General features: G+C 39.4%; 2 protein-coding genes across 3 annotated transcripts in view; both read left to right on the plus strand.

Moving 5' to 3' along the window:
- The window catches only part of LOC139729931 (uncharacterized), a 48,353-nt gene extending 32,125 nt beyond the window's left edge, over positions 1 to 16,228 (plus strand). The window contains exons 4-12 of one of the 2 annotated variants that reach the window (XM_071640851.1): positions 3,459 to 3,834; positions 4,412 to 4,563; positions 4,899 to 5,020; positions 5,850 to 5,990; positions 7,219 to 7,378; positions 8,269 to 8,865; positions 9,665 to 9,967; positions 15,218 to 15,340; positions 16,089 to 16,228. In XM_071640851.1, the coding sequence (XP_071496952.1) occupies positions 3,459 to 3,834; positions 4,412 to 4,563; positions 4,899 to 5,020; positions 5,850 to 5,990; positions 7,219 to 7,378; positions 8,269 to 8,865; positions 9,665 to 9,967; positions 15,218 to 15,340; positions 16,089 to 16,093 (1,979 nt within the window). In that variant the 3' untranslated portion in view covers positions 16,094 to 16,228. The remainder of the gene's footprint in view (positions 1 to 3,458; positions 3,835 to 4,411; positions 4,564 to 4,898; positions 5,021 to 5,849; positions 5,991 to 7,218; positions 7,379 to 8,268; positions 8,866 to 9,664; positions 9,968 to 15,217; positions 15,341 to 16,088) is intronic. The other variant, XM_071640853.1, reaches the window with a different exon arrangement.
- Positions 1,522 to 3,148, plus strand: LOC139729932 (uncharacterized). Its single transcript, XM_071640854.1, has 2 exons — positions 1,522 to 1,906; positions 2,634 to 3,148. The coding sequence occupies exons 1-2, from the start codon at positions 1,522 to 1,524 to the stop codon at positions 3,146 to 3,148; spliced, it is 900 nt and encodes a 299-aa protein (XP_071496955.1).
- Positions 16,229 to 17,730: the final 1,502 nt, after the last annotated feature.

The raw sequence follows: 17,730 nt of genomic DNA on the forward strand, positions 1-17,730 counted from the left end.
ATTCTCATCTGTAATTTCAAATCCATATTTTGATCCCTGAATCAATTATATAAACCTCACAGTTCAGGTTATATCGTAAACGTTATTATTCATAATCACCTCTACATGCCTGGCTAATTATTATTATTATTATTATTATTATTATTATTATTATTATTATTATTATTTTAAAACCAGTTTTATTTTCTGTCAATCTTGGATTTTCTGTGCTTTATACAGATGATCATTATTCTTATGTATCCTATGACGTGCATGACGACCGATGTTTTGCACGATTCCGTAGCATCACGTTCTTATACGACAGTTTGCCAGAATAGTGACACGTGCGTGAGACACGGCCAATTAGATGGCTCGTCTTTAGTTATTAGCAGATGATGATGGTTATGGATGGTGCATGACATTCCTGTGGGTTTTGTGTGTGTGTGTGCGTGTGTGCATGTATCATTTCCTGCGGGTTTTTTTTGTGTGAATGAATTGGAGTGCAGCTATCTCTCTTTTATCGGCCTCTGGGACGTGTCACGTCCTCGCGTTAACCTCAGAGCTGCGTAAGATTTGTGGTTACTGTTCGTTATTCGTAATTCCGAAAATGAAATAAGGTTCATTATAAGATTCGTTATTTCGAAAGTGATGTAAGATTAAAATAATATAAGATTCGTCATTCCAAAGGTTTGTTAGAACGCACTTTCTTTTCATTTCCGGATTGACGAACCTTCGGAATAAGGTTATATCATTTTCGAAATAACGAACCTTCGTAATAGCTAGCGGTACAAATGCTCGAATTGACAAACATCGATGTTTCAAAAATTTGTTTGATTCGGAATCACCTTCGAAATAACGAACATGATCCAAATTATGACATCTCAGGTCATTTTCACAAGATAAAACTGCAGCTTCCAATCAGAGATTTTTCAGTGGTAAAGGAATGTGACGGATATATGTAATTCACGCATAAAACAAGTGTATTAACTGCCAATTGTCATTTTTGTGCTTCTCGTGTGTTGTGACTCGTTTGTTTTAAATTCTTGGAAAAAACCAAATAGTGGATATACTAGTACAGTGTATTTCGATCAGAAAGCGTCTGTCGCCATCTCCTCTCTAAGTAGTCTGAGCATGTTACGCATGGCACTTTCAACTTACACATGTGTCACAGGCCTCGAGATATGCTTATTGAATGTTTGAATCAAGACAGCTCTGTTCTTGAAGACCTGTCGCGATGTCGTGTTCTTGCGTTATTGCAATCCCTTGGCACGTCATCGGAGCTTGGCTGCATCCTTCATGAATTACGTGTGACTTAGAGAACGATTTAGAATTTGCAGCATGTTGTATTCCTCGCCATGCACTGATAACACGCACATTGACCGGGAGACGCACCGAGCAGTAGATGTGAATGCCCCACCTGATGATAGAGAATGTTTGCATGTGCACGATAATTGCGTCTTTTGTTGACTGACTAAGCTCTGTTCTCGGCAAGCAGACAACAGCGGGAGTGTTCCTAACTTGCCGACTGCCCGGATTTCAAGCATGCAGTGGATGCTGACTCCCATAGCCGGTCAGAACGAGGCCCGTCTCCAGTTAATCGTCATGCCCGAACCGACCACGGAGTATATCCATGGGACCGGCATGTGGCGTGTGGGGCTCTTCTCCGCCGCCAGTCGCGACGGAAGCGGCGTTCGTCAAAACTACGTTCGACAGGTTCTCAACGAGTACGAGGCAGCCAGAGATCTGACCGCATCGTCACCGCTCCGCTTCGACCTCAACACCCACATTGATTTGAGGGAGGTCGGCTGCGGAAACGCCCGATATTTGTGCCTCGAGTTCGCAAAGGGAGACAGACCACGGCCGAATTTCAATCTTCCCATTGCTAACAATCACTTCGTGGACTGTAAATTATATAGGTGCACTACAGGTCAGTCAATGTGGCTGTCAGTGATGCTTCCAGTGTGATGTTTCTGTGCTAATCGTTCCCTCGTTTGTGAATTGGCTTGTCTGTCCCCAAGCTCTGTCTCCTTCATCTGTGGTCATTTCTTCTTCTCTCCAATCGAACAGCATCCGCTCACCATTACTTTCCCCATTCTCTCCCCACCTCACCCCCCAAAAATCCCAACCTCCGAACAATCATGGCTCCTATATCACCTCCTTTGTAATATCTCTCCTCTTCCCTTGTCTGTACTCCTCCTATTCCACTTGTTGAATAAAGTCCCTTCTCTTGCTCCTTCCAGAACGTGTCGATATCACTTGATTCACTTAACTGACTGAAAACAAATTTGCCAAAAAGAAGGAAACGTTGTGGATGACTTTAAGTGAGATAGAAGATTGCACGTATATACACAACAAGCTTATACAATAAATCGTATAATACCATGAATATAATACTATGAAGTAAAATATCAACCAGATGGTGGTTAGAGTGACTGACAATGTATAGTCAAGGTAAGGGGGATGACAAAGTGGAGTTTCTTACTTCTACAAAGCACAAGATTTCTTAAAGAAGATTTTTGCTAAAAAGGAGTAACAATGACTAACGCCAAATGTGTATAGCCTTGTGAATGATTATTGATGAGTGAAATTGTCACGAGCTATGGGACAATAAGGGTTCCAGTGATGATATCTTAATAGTTTGCTTCTACACTCAGATCAAACAAGACCACCTCGTGGTGAAACTCCAGGCCCAAGACCTGGCCCCAATCCTCGCCCACGCCCAAATCCTCAACCGACCCGTTCGCCAATTCTCAAAGTAGCCAGACTCAGCAATTTCCGCTGGAATGTTCAACCCGATCAGAGCAGTGCCAGTGATGTCACCCTTCAAGCATGGATAACTCCGTCCCCGCGGACTGATTACATACACGGGGAGGGTCTTTGGAGACTTGGACTCTATGGCAGCGAGTCAATGACGGGGTCCGGAACTAAAGTTGGTTACCAAAGACAGGTGTTAGATCAGCAAGAAGCTGCAATGCCAATGCATGCGGCAGCCCCTCTGGAGTTTACCGTGAGGACAACGTTCGATGTGCGGAGAATTGGTTGCGATGACGTGAGATACTTGTGTGTGGAGTTTGGCAAGGGAGATGCTCCGATACCAAACTTTAAGATGCCTCTACCAGGAGGCGACTCGGTCGTGTCTTGTCAGCCGTCTACGTGTCAGGCGGGTTAGGCTTGCAATTAAATGATATTTGATATTTTGCGTAAGTGTCACATGTGTGCCATCAATATAGTACCCTCTGTGTTTAATGCCAACCTTAGAGAGGAAGCTTCCATCTTGATTTGCGGAGAAGATTTACTGAAATATTCATGTACGCTAACACTCAATTATATTTTATTAGAATCATTCTGGTTCAGTTGTGTGATCATAAGGGCTTGTTCTTCCTAACTAGTATGTATATCTTTCCCGTCCAACTATGATAACCACAGTGCTGGATTAAGCTTGGTCAGTGACAATTTTCATGCGTTTTTTTTTTCTACAGACACAACACCGAGTGGATCTGGTGGTCAGGGTGGATCCGGAGGTCAGGGTGGATCCGGAGGCACAGGGGGTGGGAGCTCTGGCGATCCTGAGGTGCGTCTACGCTCCTTCTCATGGGGAGTTCGAACCACAGGAAACACAGCAACCCGTCCCGACGGTTCCTCAACCCTGGAGGTGGAGGCAACAGTAAGCATGGATCCAACACCAGATCCATTCGGTGGGTCGGGGACCTCCGACCTGTGGCGATTGGGCATCTTCACCAGCTCCGACTCCAGCGGGAGTACGAGGGCTGATGAAAACGAGCAGCTGCTGAGGGGCTCGGATCGGAACCGTGAGGTTCGCAGCGGAAGACCCAACACATATACAGTCACTACAAGGTACGTCTTTCCGATACCAACCAAAACATCTTTGATAATTGTCATATGGATCAACAGTAGACCACTAAACGCACATGAACTTGTCCGCCTTGTATTTTTGAGAGTGCAGTTTGTTCGATTTTTTTTCCTTGGAGAAGAAGCATGCAATGTAAGACCTACTTGTAGCGTATGGCGTTGGTGTAAGGGAGACATCTCAGGTATGAGAGTAACTAGACTTTTGTTGTATTCATAAATTGAACAAACAAACACTTACATTTTATTCTGACTGAGATGACGCATATTTGAATAAAGCCAGCCTATGCGTTAAGCATGAACATGCACCAATCCTGTCAGTTATTGCAGACTTGGCTAAATTATACTGGCCTTTATAAGAGCACTCCAAATCTACCTGCCTTGGACAGTTTCAGTAAAGATTTGTTTGACACCAAGCCCTCAAACTTGTTTGGTTCAATGTAATTGCGTTGCTGCTGCTTGCTAAAATTAGTGCGTTATATCTTATCAATTTCGAAAAAACAGAGAAAAAGGATATATCAGGATATGTTTCTCTCTCTCTCTCTCTTTCTAATTGAACTCCCAGGTTAGACATTCGTGGATTGGGTTGCTCTCCCGAAAAACGTTACCTCTGTCTTGAGTTTGGCCAGGGATCGCGCCCCAGACCAAGCTACACTCTGATAGGGAGAGGTTCTACCAATTCAATGGTTTCGTGCGAAAGACAGGAGTGCTCCCAAGGTATGTATCAAATGTGTGTATGCTCTTCAGAAAATAGAGCTGTACATGCGTTTGAATATTCTTGAAATGACTGCTTTGCTCGAATTTTCCTAAACGTGACAAAATAGAAGACATCTAATTCCACGGGCCACGCTGTATGATCCTTCTAATGGCTCTACAGAGACACTCGTTCATTCACGATGAATTCCTCAGACACATCCTGCTCAATTTTATTTCATTGATTTCATTAATTCAACAAATTTATGAGATCGTGGATACCTTTTGTATGTCTGGGTGAAAGCTGTACGATTATTGTTTTCATTTTTCATTTTTGTTTTGCTTTGTTCCGTTTTCAGAGCCAACGATCCGTGTGAATAGCGTACGGCCCACAGCCGTAGAACTCCGTGAAGGGCAACGTAATGATGTCACCTTCGATGTCGATGTGAGATACGACACGGAAGAAACCACGAGAATTGAGGTAGGATGCTAGTCTTCATTCAAGCCGTTCAGGTGCCCCCTCTCCCTTTGCTACACTTGTTTTTCTTGTTTTTGCATTCTTGTATATGGACAAGGAGAGCGAAAAGGGAAGAGGGAGGGGGAAAGGAAGGGGAAAGGGTAGCAGGAGGGTAAATTATATACAAGTATCATTACTGCGTGATAAAGAAAGGGATGTTTGCCGATTATGAGGATAATCAAGCGTTACATGTACATAATAATGCGTTGCGTCTTTTAGTGGTTAATATTGTGATGAATCTGACATTGATTTTTGAATGAACTGTGTATAAACTGTATTATCCATTGTTGTATGTTTTGTTGTACTTTTGCTGTACATTGTACACAGGCAATGAACAAGAAAATACTATATGTTATCATATTTATGTTTGTACATGAATGTGAGTATGTACAATGATGATACAGAAACCAATGAATCAAATCAAATCAAATCAAAAATAAAGGTCAGTGTTATTAAGAGTTGTCATTTGTGAAGGGCAACGAAGGGCTTATTTTGCAAAAAAAGCGGTTTTTGGCCTGTATAATGTTCATAAAACAGAAGTATGAGTGTGTCTCTGTGATTTGTGTCTCTGTGTTAGTGAATCTGAAAATTACCAGATGCCTACTACTGAAGGTTACTTTTTATGTTGTTCGGGACTGTTTCTAAGACTGTGAAGTAGCACGTTTTATTCATGAACCTCCAATGCACTGCTCTGATATACATATTTGTCACTTGAATTGACTGTTCGAAAGCTTTGAAATATTTGATAAATTTCTGATTTGATACACCATAAATTGTACTTTTCCACATAAAGGGTTCAAACCTGTGGAAGCTACAGGCATGGGGGAGCAAGAACGCCGCGGGAACAGGGGCACAAATTTCTGCTGCCGATCAGGTGCTCAGCTACTCTCAAGAAAACACCGCTCTTGTGCCGAGACAACCTTTCGGATTCCAGGTTGGTACATGGTGAAAGCGCCATTCATCTGCAAGTGACACTGCACGCCATATTAATTTCCTCTGATATAATAACATGCCTAACACGCACGGTATAGTACATTGCGCTAAGAGGAGACAGGCATTCAGTGGATGTAGTGTAAGTTCAACTTGGTTTATCGCCATGCTTTCGAGCTTTTATACTTCTGACCTTAGAGTTGTACAGAAACAAGACATTAAATGGCTCAGTGGTATACCAGTGAGAAATTTCAAGTCCATAAAAGACAAGTATCAAAAAATCAGAAGGCTTGTAGATCGAGACAGGTAGGCCTAGACCCTCGTCCTTGGCCTTAAATATAGATGATATTTAAAAATATTTAAATAGCATGTTATGAGTTGTCCAATATAAAGAGGTGATTTTTTGCATTGATTGGATAAGATTGAGTCCCTTTGTAAAGTATGCAGTGCAGTTACAAGCGTACAGGAATTGCGATGAGAAAAAGCGTTTTCAAAGCAAATAAAAGAAAGAATCTTGGATGAGGTTGATTAACATTGCTGTACCAAATAAATAAGGTGACTTAACTGGAACCTTGTGAAACGCCGAGTTCTCTAATGACTTGATTTATAAAGTAAACTATTATGGTCTTCCATGTCACTTGAGAAATCAAGAAGCATTTCAGTGGTCTGAAAAATAGCATCTATAGCTCTGACTCGTGTCATTCGTTTATTTTCTTGTATTTATAGCAGAAACAAAGTGTTTTACAGAAATTGAATAAGTTGCATATATAAATAGCACGAGGTACCTTGCCAATGAAAGTCAGAATTGTGAGTTGGGCTATTTATCTGTTAAAAATGAAAGGATTTTTAGTATAGAAATAATTACTAGATGTCCGTCAAAAGACGAACGTTTAAAAAAACACTCACAAAGAATGGGAAAGCTATTATATTCATGTTTTTAAGCTGGAGGATTCAGATCTGCTGAAATGCATTGTCTTGACAAAAATTGTATTTTAATTAACTTTAATTCCTTTAGTATGTAACAATACACATATATGTGTACATATCATTGTCAATTGCAAACTCTCGTTTTTCATACTTCAATAATATTTTATTTCACAATGTAGTAACGCGCAACCAGAAGGAAGATAAATACCTTACAACTAATATTTAACAGTTGAAATGTGTGTCTATCATTTAACAAACCCCAATTGTGTGTAACGTCTTAACGCATGAAATTATACTTCTTTTAGCGTGTTTCACACACCATCGACTTGACTGGTCGAAGTTGTACGGACATAAAGTTCCTGTGTGTCAGACTTCAGAAGGACAATCCCAGCCCATCCTATCAGCTCATGGCGCGCTTGAATCAGGCTTCAAATCTCGTGGGGTGTAGCAAGGTCAGATGCACTGGTAAGGTTTCGTAACAGAGCGAAAAATACCAGACAAATGCGATCCCACTATCTATTTGGAAATCTGAGATATGGCTATTGGCAATATGTTAGTCTCTATTGATGTTCGACATTTTTATGAAACCTTTCGGCAAATGTAAGAGATATACAGTGCGCTAAACACATGCTGAAAAGAACTGCTTGATGAAATGATGAATTTGGTATCGCTTTTACAGTAGCGAATTGATCGAACGTTTTAAATCACTTCAATTAAAAAAAGCCTCTACCTGTAAAATGTCTCTAGCCTTGATTTTTGTGTTTGCTCATGCGCTTTACAAATTGTTATTTCTATTGAGAAAAAAAAATCCTACTCGTCATCCCCACTTGTATTCAAGTATATGGCATAAAATATTCATCTTAAATAATTTAATATCAATTAACTCAATATTACAACCAAAAAAAAAAGATTCGGAAAAGCCGAGATGAAAACAATGAGTAAGTAAGCCCTCCACCACCCCTCACACTCCCTCCCCCCCCCAAAAAAAAGTCAAATGAAAATAAACATGCTGGCAATTATTCCATCCACCCCCGCATGTCACTTTTCAGACATTCTAGACACGACAACAATTTCTTATATCATTCAACCGTTTTCAAATCGCAATTGCTAGTTGTCTCTAATTTGCTTGATAGTAGGAATATCAACGCTCCAAATTGTTCCATGAAGAGAATTCTATGACAAGTATGAATATTTCATGATTTCTGAAACGTCTATTAAAAGCAACAAAGACACCACATCTCTTTAATTCTACATCATGTTCATATTGTCTTTCAGTAGGTTTACATTGACATCTGTTTGTACCTAAATAATTGCTTTAGTTGATGTGTGTGTGTGTGTGTTTTTTCATGAAGCAGGGACTGACTCAAGTGACGGTTTACTTTCTACTGCCAACCCTTCTCGTGGTACTGTCGATCCCTCCCTTCCCATCAACCCTACCCCATCCGAACCTTTAGCCGCCCCGAAGCCAACGTTCACCGTCACCAGTCTGGGCATCGCGCGCGAGCCACGCAGCGCCGTGCGCGCTGGACAATCAAACCAGATGACCCTCGATGTCAGTGTCAATTACGACAGCAGATCGACTACCGACCTGGATATGGAGCCAGGATGGACGTTGGAAGCCTGGGGGAGCTCGAAGAAGAACGGCAAAGGACGCAAGGTAGCCACAGCCAACCTCAACCTCGGTTACGAAGCCATTCGTCGATTTCGAACGGGAGACGTCGTGCGATTCAACGATCGCCCGTACAATCTCAATCTGGCCGGACAGTCTTGCTCAAAGACCAGATTTCTCTGCGTAGAGCTCTCCAAGACCGGACGCTTCTCGCTGAAGGGGAAACCCAGGAAGGCCCTCACTAAGTGTGTCCCTGTCACCTGCACGGACGGAGATGGTACATCAACAGGCGGCTCTAGGCCAGATCCTCCCCGTCCTGGTGGCGGCGGCGGTGGCGGCGGCGGTGAGAGCATGCATTCATTCGAAAAATTTCCCTCATATATTCGCGGTTGTTACAATGTGCAATTCGACACATTTTCTTACTTTGAACGTGCATTCTGCCAATTATAAAAAAGAAAAGAAAATAAAAGTCAACTTTACTTTATCACGGGGTGATCTATCAATTGGTCTACTTCCACATCGTCTAATAGCCATTTAGTCTCAACCCACATTGTTTAATCCGTTTCATATACAACCACTTAGTCTAATGACCATTTAGTCCAATGATCACTTGGCCTCATTACCGGTTCGTCTATATATTTCTAGATGGGCTTTGCCCACTTCGTCTAATGGCCACAGTTCATTAGACAAAGAGGAAAAAATCCAGGGACACGAAATTGTATTAGACTGTGTGGTCCTTAGACAAAGCAATAAATAACCAAACTGGGCATTGGACCAAGTGAGGATTAGACCAAGAGGGTATTAGACGAAATTGATGGTAGACCAAATGAGTTTAGCCGTAGTGGTATTAGTCGAACTAGGGAGTAGACCATCTGACCAAGTGGCAATAAACCGATATCTTGGTGATAGTAGAGTCTTTGGTCACTTGTATCTTTCTGAAGTCTGAAGATAATGTCACTTTGTATTATGCGTAACTCCACTTTATTCTGTGAAATTATTCTAAACGTGAGCTTTGTATTTCTCTTCAAAGAGATTTATCCCAGTCCAACTGTGTAGAATCAGTACGGTATGAAAATTCGGAAATTTTGTGAATGTATTACGACTGTCATATCTCACCTTTTAATGATTGTGTATTTCTACAGGAAGTAGCACACCGCAGGTCCGCCTTAGTTCTACCCGGTCCGAAATGAGTGTCCCCGGAGGTGTTGGCCGAGATGGGAGGGGCACCGTTGAGGCAACGTTCTTCGTGCGTTCTACAGCAGACTCGGACATTCCAAAAGGCCCGCAGCAGTGGTACCTTGCTGTCTTCACCAGCGACAGGCAACAGGGTGGAGCCGAGTACGACCGCATCGATAACGTCTTGACTATTAAGCAGTCCAAGACTCCCCTCAGACCTGGAACCGAAATGACAATTCGCGACATCTCCTTTGATTTCCCTGTAGCAGGTAAGAGCTTGATTCGATCATTACGGTAACGAAATGTCAGCAGGATGTTTTGTCGATTATGATGTCATACTTCCTATGATGAATACACTTCCTCCAGGTTATCTCTCTCTCTCTCTTAACAGAGAGAAAACTTTCTGTTATATTTCTGGGTGCATCGTGTAATATTTCTTGTATACGCTACATACAACAAAAAGTAACTCCCGCAACCCTCAGTCAAAATGACGTAACTTAAAAAAATATATTTTGAGCAAAGTGATTTACAATGGCAGGGGGTATATCTTACTGGCTGTTTTGTTTCATTGTTTGACCGCATAATGCAATTTCGACAGTACATTTTATATTTTTCTTATTTTCATTCAACCACGACATAACGACTCTCTCGTAAGTTCAAACAACATCATGTGCTGTTACATGTTGGTTACAATGTAAATTGTAATGTAATGTAATGTCAGTTCTTTCATGAACTAACTGGAGAGATTTTGCAGTTTAACAAAGGTTGAACAAAGCCACTACCCTGTTCAATTTTGCTCACCAAACCGTCTAAGAGGGAGAGGAAGAGAGAGATAAGTTTAGGCTAGGTCTGAGGGGGTCAAACAATGGATGATGAAACAACAACAGCGCTTGAACCTGTACCAAAAACAGAATGTTAATGTTTCACTGACCCTTATACTCTTCGATAACTGACCATTTTGTTTTTAATATGGGCTCACTCGAACGTGACTCGGAAGGTAACTCTCATTTTCACACAGAAGTGGATGTAGAATACCCCTGCCACGTTATTTTGCTCAAAACATTTTCTTTAAAAAATAGTTACGTTATTTTGTGTATATTATGTACACATACATATAAATGCAGAAATAAACACATGACGTGTGTTTGTTTCATTTTTTGCTTTGATTGTTTTTCGGGGGGGGGGGGGGGGAAGGTGTAGTCACCAGTTAAGAAGACCGAGGTCTGTGGAGGAGCATATACCAAACGGATCTACTTCAACGTTTGTTACAGCACTCGGGTCTATTACTATCAGACTATCAGATGTGGAATCTTTACGTGCTATTATATGATAGAGAACAAGCAAAGAAAATAGATTGTCTTGGTCGATGTATGTGATGCAGATAGTACGTCTATAGTGTTAGTGCCAAGAATTGTAATGCTTAATTATATCAGTGGAGAATTAACTATGCAGTAGTCATGAAAGGCAATCATTAATACACTGCTATCAGTGAAGATGAAATTAAAGGAATATTGCTATAGTTGTTTGTGGCGGACATGGAAACATGTTTTCATTTTTTTATCATTTCATTTCATTTCATTTCATTTCATTTCAGTTCAATTCATTTCATTTCATTTCATTTCATTTTGTTTCATTTCGTTTCATTTCATTTCATCTCGTTTCATTTAATTTCCACATCTGATAAAAGCATACACATGATATGAGAACTATACATAGAACAGAAAAGGATACAGAAAAAAAGTCCTATGCCATTTTGATAAGAGACGAAAGACTGCATAAAAACAGGCATTTCATTTGGGGATCAACATAGACCTTTAGTCTTTCTAGGGCCGATCTCGAGATTTACAGCTAGAATGCTACATTAATACAATACAATGAACTACATAACCATAGAAAGAACAACACATGATAAGAAGGCAAAAGTCATTAGCGTGAAGTACGTAATGCATTGAATAAAGCGGGAAATTTATGATATCTCTTATGGACAAGAAAGAAATTATATCTTCTTTTGAATATTGAGAGTATGTTATTCAATGCAACTTCCAACAGAAGTTCATGGAACAAACACCTTATGTTGAGTAGAGAAGAACGCTAACTTTATTCTCGGTTCTACCTGTTGCAGGTTGTAGTGAGTATAATTTGCAATCTTTTTAGTTGGCAGTTTGAATATACCAAATGCAAATGAAGCAACATCATAAAACAATTGATATAACATTGTACTTTTATGATATTAAAACACTTGAACACAAGAGCCGATTGCCTGAGAATGTAAAATAACAACGATATCCATTTACCCTTTACTTTCCTAATACTATAAGTATGGCTATCAATAAACTACAACCAGTCGTAAGTACACTCTAACCAGGGAGGTGAGAAGAAACGCTCACCTCCCTGCTCTAACTGAATTTGACAAATGAAATTAACGTAATGTTCGTTTTCTTGGAAAGAATAGCTGAATACAAAATTTCCATGTAATGTTTTAAACATCAAATTTATTACATAACTTCAAGTACATTTGTCAATTAAGTGGTTAAGTTGACATATGAGAATGAGAGGAAATGGGTTACTACACCTTTAATGTATGTTCACTTCTTCGTTTTGTCATTAACCTTCCCTTAAGAAACATGTTACAAGTTTTCAAAGTCGTTATCAAAATTTATAATTCGTCTGTTTCTTTTGGTCAGGTGAAAGAAGAGTGAAAGCGCTCCACTCTTTTTAGTGCAGCGTTTTTCACGAGAAGCAAAAACAGTAAAACTGGTCGAAGGCATGGAGGGCCCGATTGCAGCTAGCTCCGATGTCGGAATATCTCAATGACTTTTGTGCAGTAAATCACTACTTTTGTCTACTTCAGCTTCAGCTTTATGTTTAAAAGCAAACTAGGCTGGATTTAATCTTTTTTTAACACACTACCACATATTGTGGTCATAGTTACTACCACGGCTCGAGCTGATATTGTCATTTTATTTCTGCAATGTGACTTTACTAATATCAAACAGTAGAGTTTATTAAATAAAACGTTATCAAACAGTTAGGTCTCCTCGATAACACAAAATAGCAACAAATTCCGCCTTTATAGCAATTAACGAACAATGACAGAGAAGATTACTTTGTTTGTGCTGCAACTAACTCTATATACCTCCCAGAGAGTGAGATGTCGAATAAAGAAAAATATATGTTTGCGAGTCTAATTTCTCTAATCCAATCAACATAAATTATGAGAATGGGATTTTCAAGAAATCCTACCGATCGGAGGCTCGTACTCTGGCTAATAACGCAAACTTGATTCAGTCATTGTTTACAATTGTTACGTTATTGCAGCTTCTCTCCGGTCAGTGAAAAAAAAAATTGACCTGAGCTGCCTTGCATATACCAATAACGCTTATCTCACTACTATAGGTCTATACTTTCTCCTTAGTTGTGAAATTGCTTGTTTTTACGTTCGATTGGGCTTAATAGAAATACTCACGACAGCATGCTTTCTCACGAAAGGGACAACGGTCAATTACTGCAGATCGTTTTAAGCTAACGAGCAAAAGCAAAAGTTGCTTGTCTAATGGCTTTTAATCTGAATATTACGACGTTTATAACGTATTTTATGATAGTTTGCTATTTGTCGTAAGTTTACCTGGGACCATCTTCCTAGTCACGATCTCCTAATGAAGAGGATATCCTGCTTTTCCAATTATATGTATATTCATTTATATAGGTCCCTATTTTTTCCAAAACTTTATTCGAAGCGTTCCCTCTGCGATAGTGTACCTTCAGTTGGCGTTATATCTTTTATTTCTCTTCGTACGTTTTCACTAAGTACGCATGTACTACCTTTTGCGTATAGATTCCTACTACGCTGCAACTTTGTTAAATTGTGCTTTATCGTATTGACAATCTAATGCAGGAAATAAAACTGACCTGAAATAAACAGAACTAAAGAATAACGGTTCTGATAATTAACTCAGATCTATGGACTTGTGAGCTCTCAACATTTCTCGTAAAAGGACGAAAAACGAATAGACATTAGTGTATATAAATGGTTATGTCTCATTCCATTTATTAAAGGTCCTGTTTACCTTTAGGAGCAGTGATTTTTATTTTTTTTTTCAAGATATCACATTTATTTTGATGCATAATGTACAGGTCTGTTATATCACAAAACATCCTACCGTATAAAGTTTTTGCAATAAAGCCTGAAATACAAGTGTAAGGAGATATCAGCATTTTTTCTCAATAAACCATAACTGTAGACGGCTTAGTCTGGAAACATTTTTATTATAGCTATTGTCATATTATTTGTTTGTGTGTATTTAACAATACTTAACATCGATTATACGGATTCAAAATTTTATAGTGGTTGTTTCTATCCATAACTCACATTTTAGACCTATTTTAAAGCACTATAAAGCTGGATTTTTGTTTCATCTGCAAATGGTGAATTATGCCTTTAAAGCATTCTGTCTTCTATTTTTTTTTTGTCTAAATCTTTTAGATGTGTGATTACTCGATACCCGTTAATTGATTATTCTGAAGGCGCTTCCTTTAATTGCAAGGATTAAAGCAACGTGGACAGCCATATTTTGCTATAAACCTTCTCACCGTCACTCTCTTCACTCCTTTTTCCCATTTGCCCACTCTTTTTTTCCGCCAAAATGTTTAATCTATAGACAGTTTTTGCGTTTAGTTTTGATAGACGACCGCCAGTGTGTTAACAGTTTGGGAAATCACGATTTGTAACAAGCTTTACAACTCGTTCCTTTCTGTTGAACTTAGTACATCTGGTAATCAGAATTTATGTCAAAATCCATCAAACTGCGTTGATTGATATTCAATCAAAATGTCCGTGGCCATGGAATTAAAGCATTCCTCTAGACGCCACTGTGCTGTTTCTCAATTAAGAAACATGGTATCCTCTGATTGTAATATGTTTGGGCCCTGCCAGCTATGAAACCCAGGCAGAGTACGATTTGTGACCAGCCAATGCGTCAGTAGATATCGGTCGAGATTTTTAGGGATATCTTTTCAATCGCCTACTTTTTAATGTCAGGTGTTGCTTATCGACTTGATTTATCTAAATTTATCATATAACTCTGTTTAGTTGAAACTACATTTTCTTGACTCTTTCTCTAGACCTGAGAAAGAGTTACACTTACGTTTTCACGAGAATACCAGCCCAAAAAGGCGCATAAATTCAAAATGAGAATACATGTATTGCCCTAATGAAATTGGCTATGAATTCACGAGTGCATGTAAACCTAAAAGAATTATCAAATTTGATGTGTGATAACCACTCTATCCTGTGGTCATTGGGACATAGTAATCATTCTACTTGCATTCACGGTGAAAAGCAACTTTTTCATGGTTTCCATTAATACGCAGATAATTTCTTTTTATAGTCTGTGTAGCGCATTGAAATTCTTAACAAGTGTGAAATGCGCCCTATAAGAACTAGCTCATTATCATTATTATTATTTATGTCAATGCAGGAAGGGGACATCTTATTGTTTGTAATGCGCTTCTTTTGGCAGATATCGGATGTGGTCGCAAGGCTTACTTCTGCATGGAGTTCGGCAAAGGCCAAACGCAGTCCTATGAGATGGTCCAACCTTCGAGTGGCAAGATCGTGTCATGCTCGAGACAAAATTGTCAAAGTGAGTGAATAATGATTTTAATTTGTCCAACTCTTGCGTCGTACGTGTCTCCAAAGATCACGAATGTCCTATAGTGTCGGCGGACAATAGTTTCCTGAGTTTGAAGTGTTTTTAATCCACCAAAGCAATAGGTATCTTATTTGCGAAATCCTGTCACAAAACAGTAGGGAAACAATGTATGTTATATTGGGATTAGAAATTTAGGGGCGAACAATTTTAGCGGAAAGAAAGATAAGCACGAGTTAAAAAAAAAACCGGTTATTGCATCACTTAATATATTTCTTTCCGTCGATACATAATAATATTGTCTGACAATATATTTTAAAAATATATCTTGAAAAATGTAGCTTCCTTTCAAATGTCGCTGAAAATTTTCTAGCTAGATTACCTTCGGCACGTTTAATATTTTCCCAATTTGCTAATTATCCTTTGAACTCCGGCCAACAATCAAGGGTACTAAAGGGATCCACTTGAAAGTAATGACACCCGCGGTAACCATAACTTTCAACATATGCTTCTCTTCAGATTCGTAATGATGTATTGACTGGACTTTAACGACGTAGTAACAACATTTCGCCGAATGACGCTGAAGTCAAATGACTCAAGTATGCATGTGATCAATTGCAATGTTGCAATGAAGATGGACTTCATTTAAGCTATTGCTGTTTTTACCCCTCAACCAGTTTTCTTGTGATTAATTATGTACGGCAGTTGCAGCTGATCTAGTTGCCTCCATCATTCCATCCAGATTAACCTGTTGAAATTCCCCAACGCAAACGCCCTCATGGTTGGCTGAGAGAAACCGTATAAGGACACCAGCTGTGCGGTACTACGCAACCCAAGCCTATGATTATGATCACTACGTACACACTAACGTCTGACAGTTGGATTCATACGCCATCATCGAGAGTGACATTTACACGCATTTTTGTGTGCTAGCTTCTTCGAACTTCCTATAATTCTTCCATTTGTATCATGGTGTCACGAAATTACGTAACAACTGGCAGAAGTATGTAACGCTTCAATCGGCAACTTTACTATCCTTATTTTACTTTTGCCAGCCGACAAGCTGTTTTTCTCTTGTTTGAGACAAAACCAATGATTTTATTTAGGACATCTCACCCAAAAAGACTCTATCACAACGTAGAACAGTTAATGATACGATAAAAAGAATAAACTGTTTTTATTAAGTGAATACATTGTCCTGACCCATTCAAAAACTTCAATCAGTAATTTTCACTTTCTGTTGTTCAACATTGTGTTCACGTGACCATCGTGATCACGCAAATAACAAGACTATCTCTTCGTTAGGGGGATCCTTTTTTGTTTGCTTGTTCGTTTTCTGAAACTTTTGTACATAAGAAGTTTGCGCAGTTTTAAAGCATTTCTGTACATGGTCCCTTCTGTTAGTTATCCCTGCTGTAGGCCCTATACAAAAAATTAAGTCTCGTGTAATTACGTAGTCCGACAAATCATCACATCCGTGTGTGTCTGTATGTATGTGTGTGTGTCATATCACTTTGTCATTTTTAATGTTATTACCTTACATTTGAAACTCCGTTTCTGCAAATCTTCCGGAAACTAGAAGAAAAGCGTAATCATAGGTTAATCTATTTCTTCTGATAATGTCTTGCCTTACCCGTTTCTTTAAAAAAAAAAGAATCACTTCAAGGATGATAAAAAAACACTTGCTAATGTGTGGATGTACCTTTGTATTATACGTGTATGTATGTATGTATGATTACGTTACATTTGAAACTTTCTGCAGTCTGAAGAATCTTTTGTAAAATAGAAAAATAAGGCGTAGTCCCAGGTTGATCAGTATTTTCTGATGTCTTGCTTTACCTGTATCTCGAAGTTTGAAGAACTATTTCACAGCAAGAAGACGAAGAATGAAAAAAAAAACACTTTCATAAAGTGTGAGTATACCTATGTACATTAATCACGCAAAGGGATTGCCAACAATTCCATTGTTTAACTCTCTCACGTCTCTTCTCCTTCATATGGAATGCCTTAAATTTCGTATGGTTTTGACTGACCTATATGTAGAAATGATTAAATGATTATGCACAATAAACTATTCCATGGCACTGCATGACGTTTATCTTTTGATTTATTATCCTCTTTCTTGTCTGTAATATAGTCGACCTATCCATCCTGGTAGAAAATCCGCACGACTGCGGTGTCCCAAGCGCGCACGCTTTGTATGGTGACTGCATGAACTATATTGCGGCGTTCACGAGCCAGTCGCGGTATTATATCATGCATTCGCATGTGTCCGTTGCGCGAATGGTACACCGTCGTAATGGCGGATTTTCAGCCAGGTTGGATCTGTCTGTACGCCAAAACTATGTTCACTACGATATACTACACCTGTAGTACACAGGTGT

The sequence above is a fragment of the Diadema antillarum genome, unplaced genomic scaffold (assembly GCF_040938485.1).
Source record: "Diadema antillarum isolate AM-2024a unplaced genomic scaffold, OU_Dant_1.0 seq00000271_RagTag, whole genome shotgun sequence".
Taxonomy (NCBI): Eukaryota; Metazoa; Echinodermata; class Echinoidea; order Diadematoida; family Diadematidae; genus Diadema; species Diadema antillarum.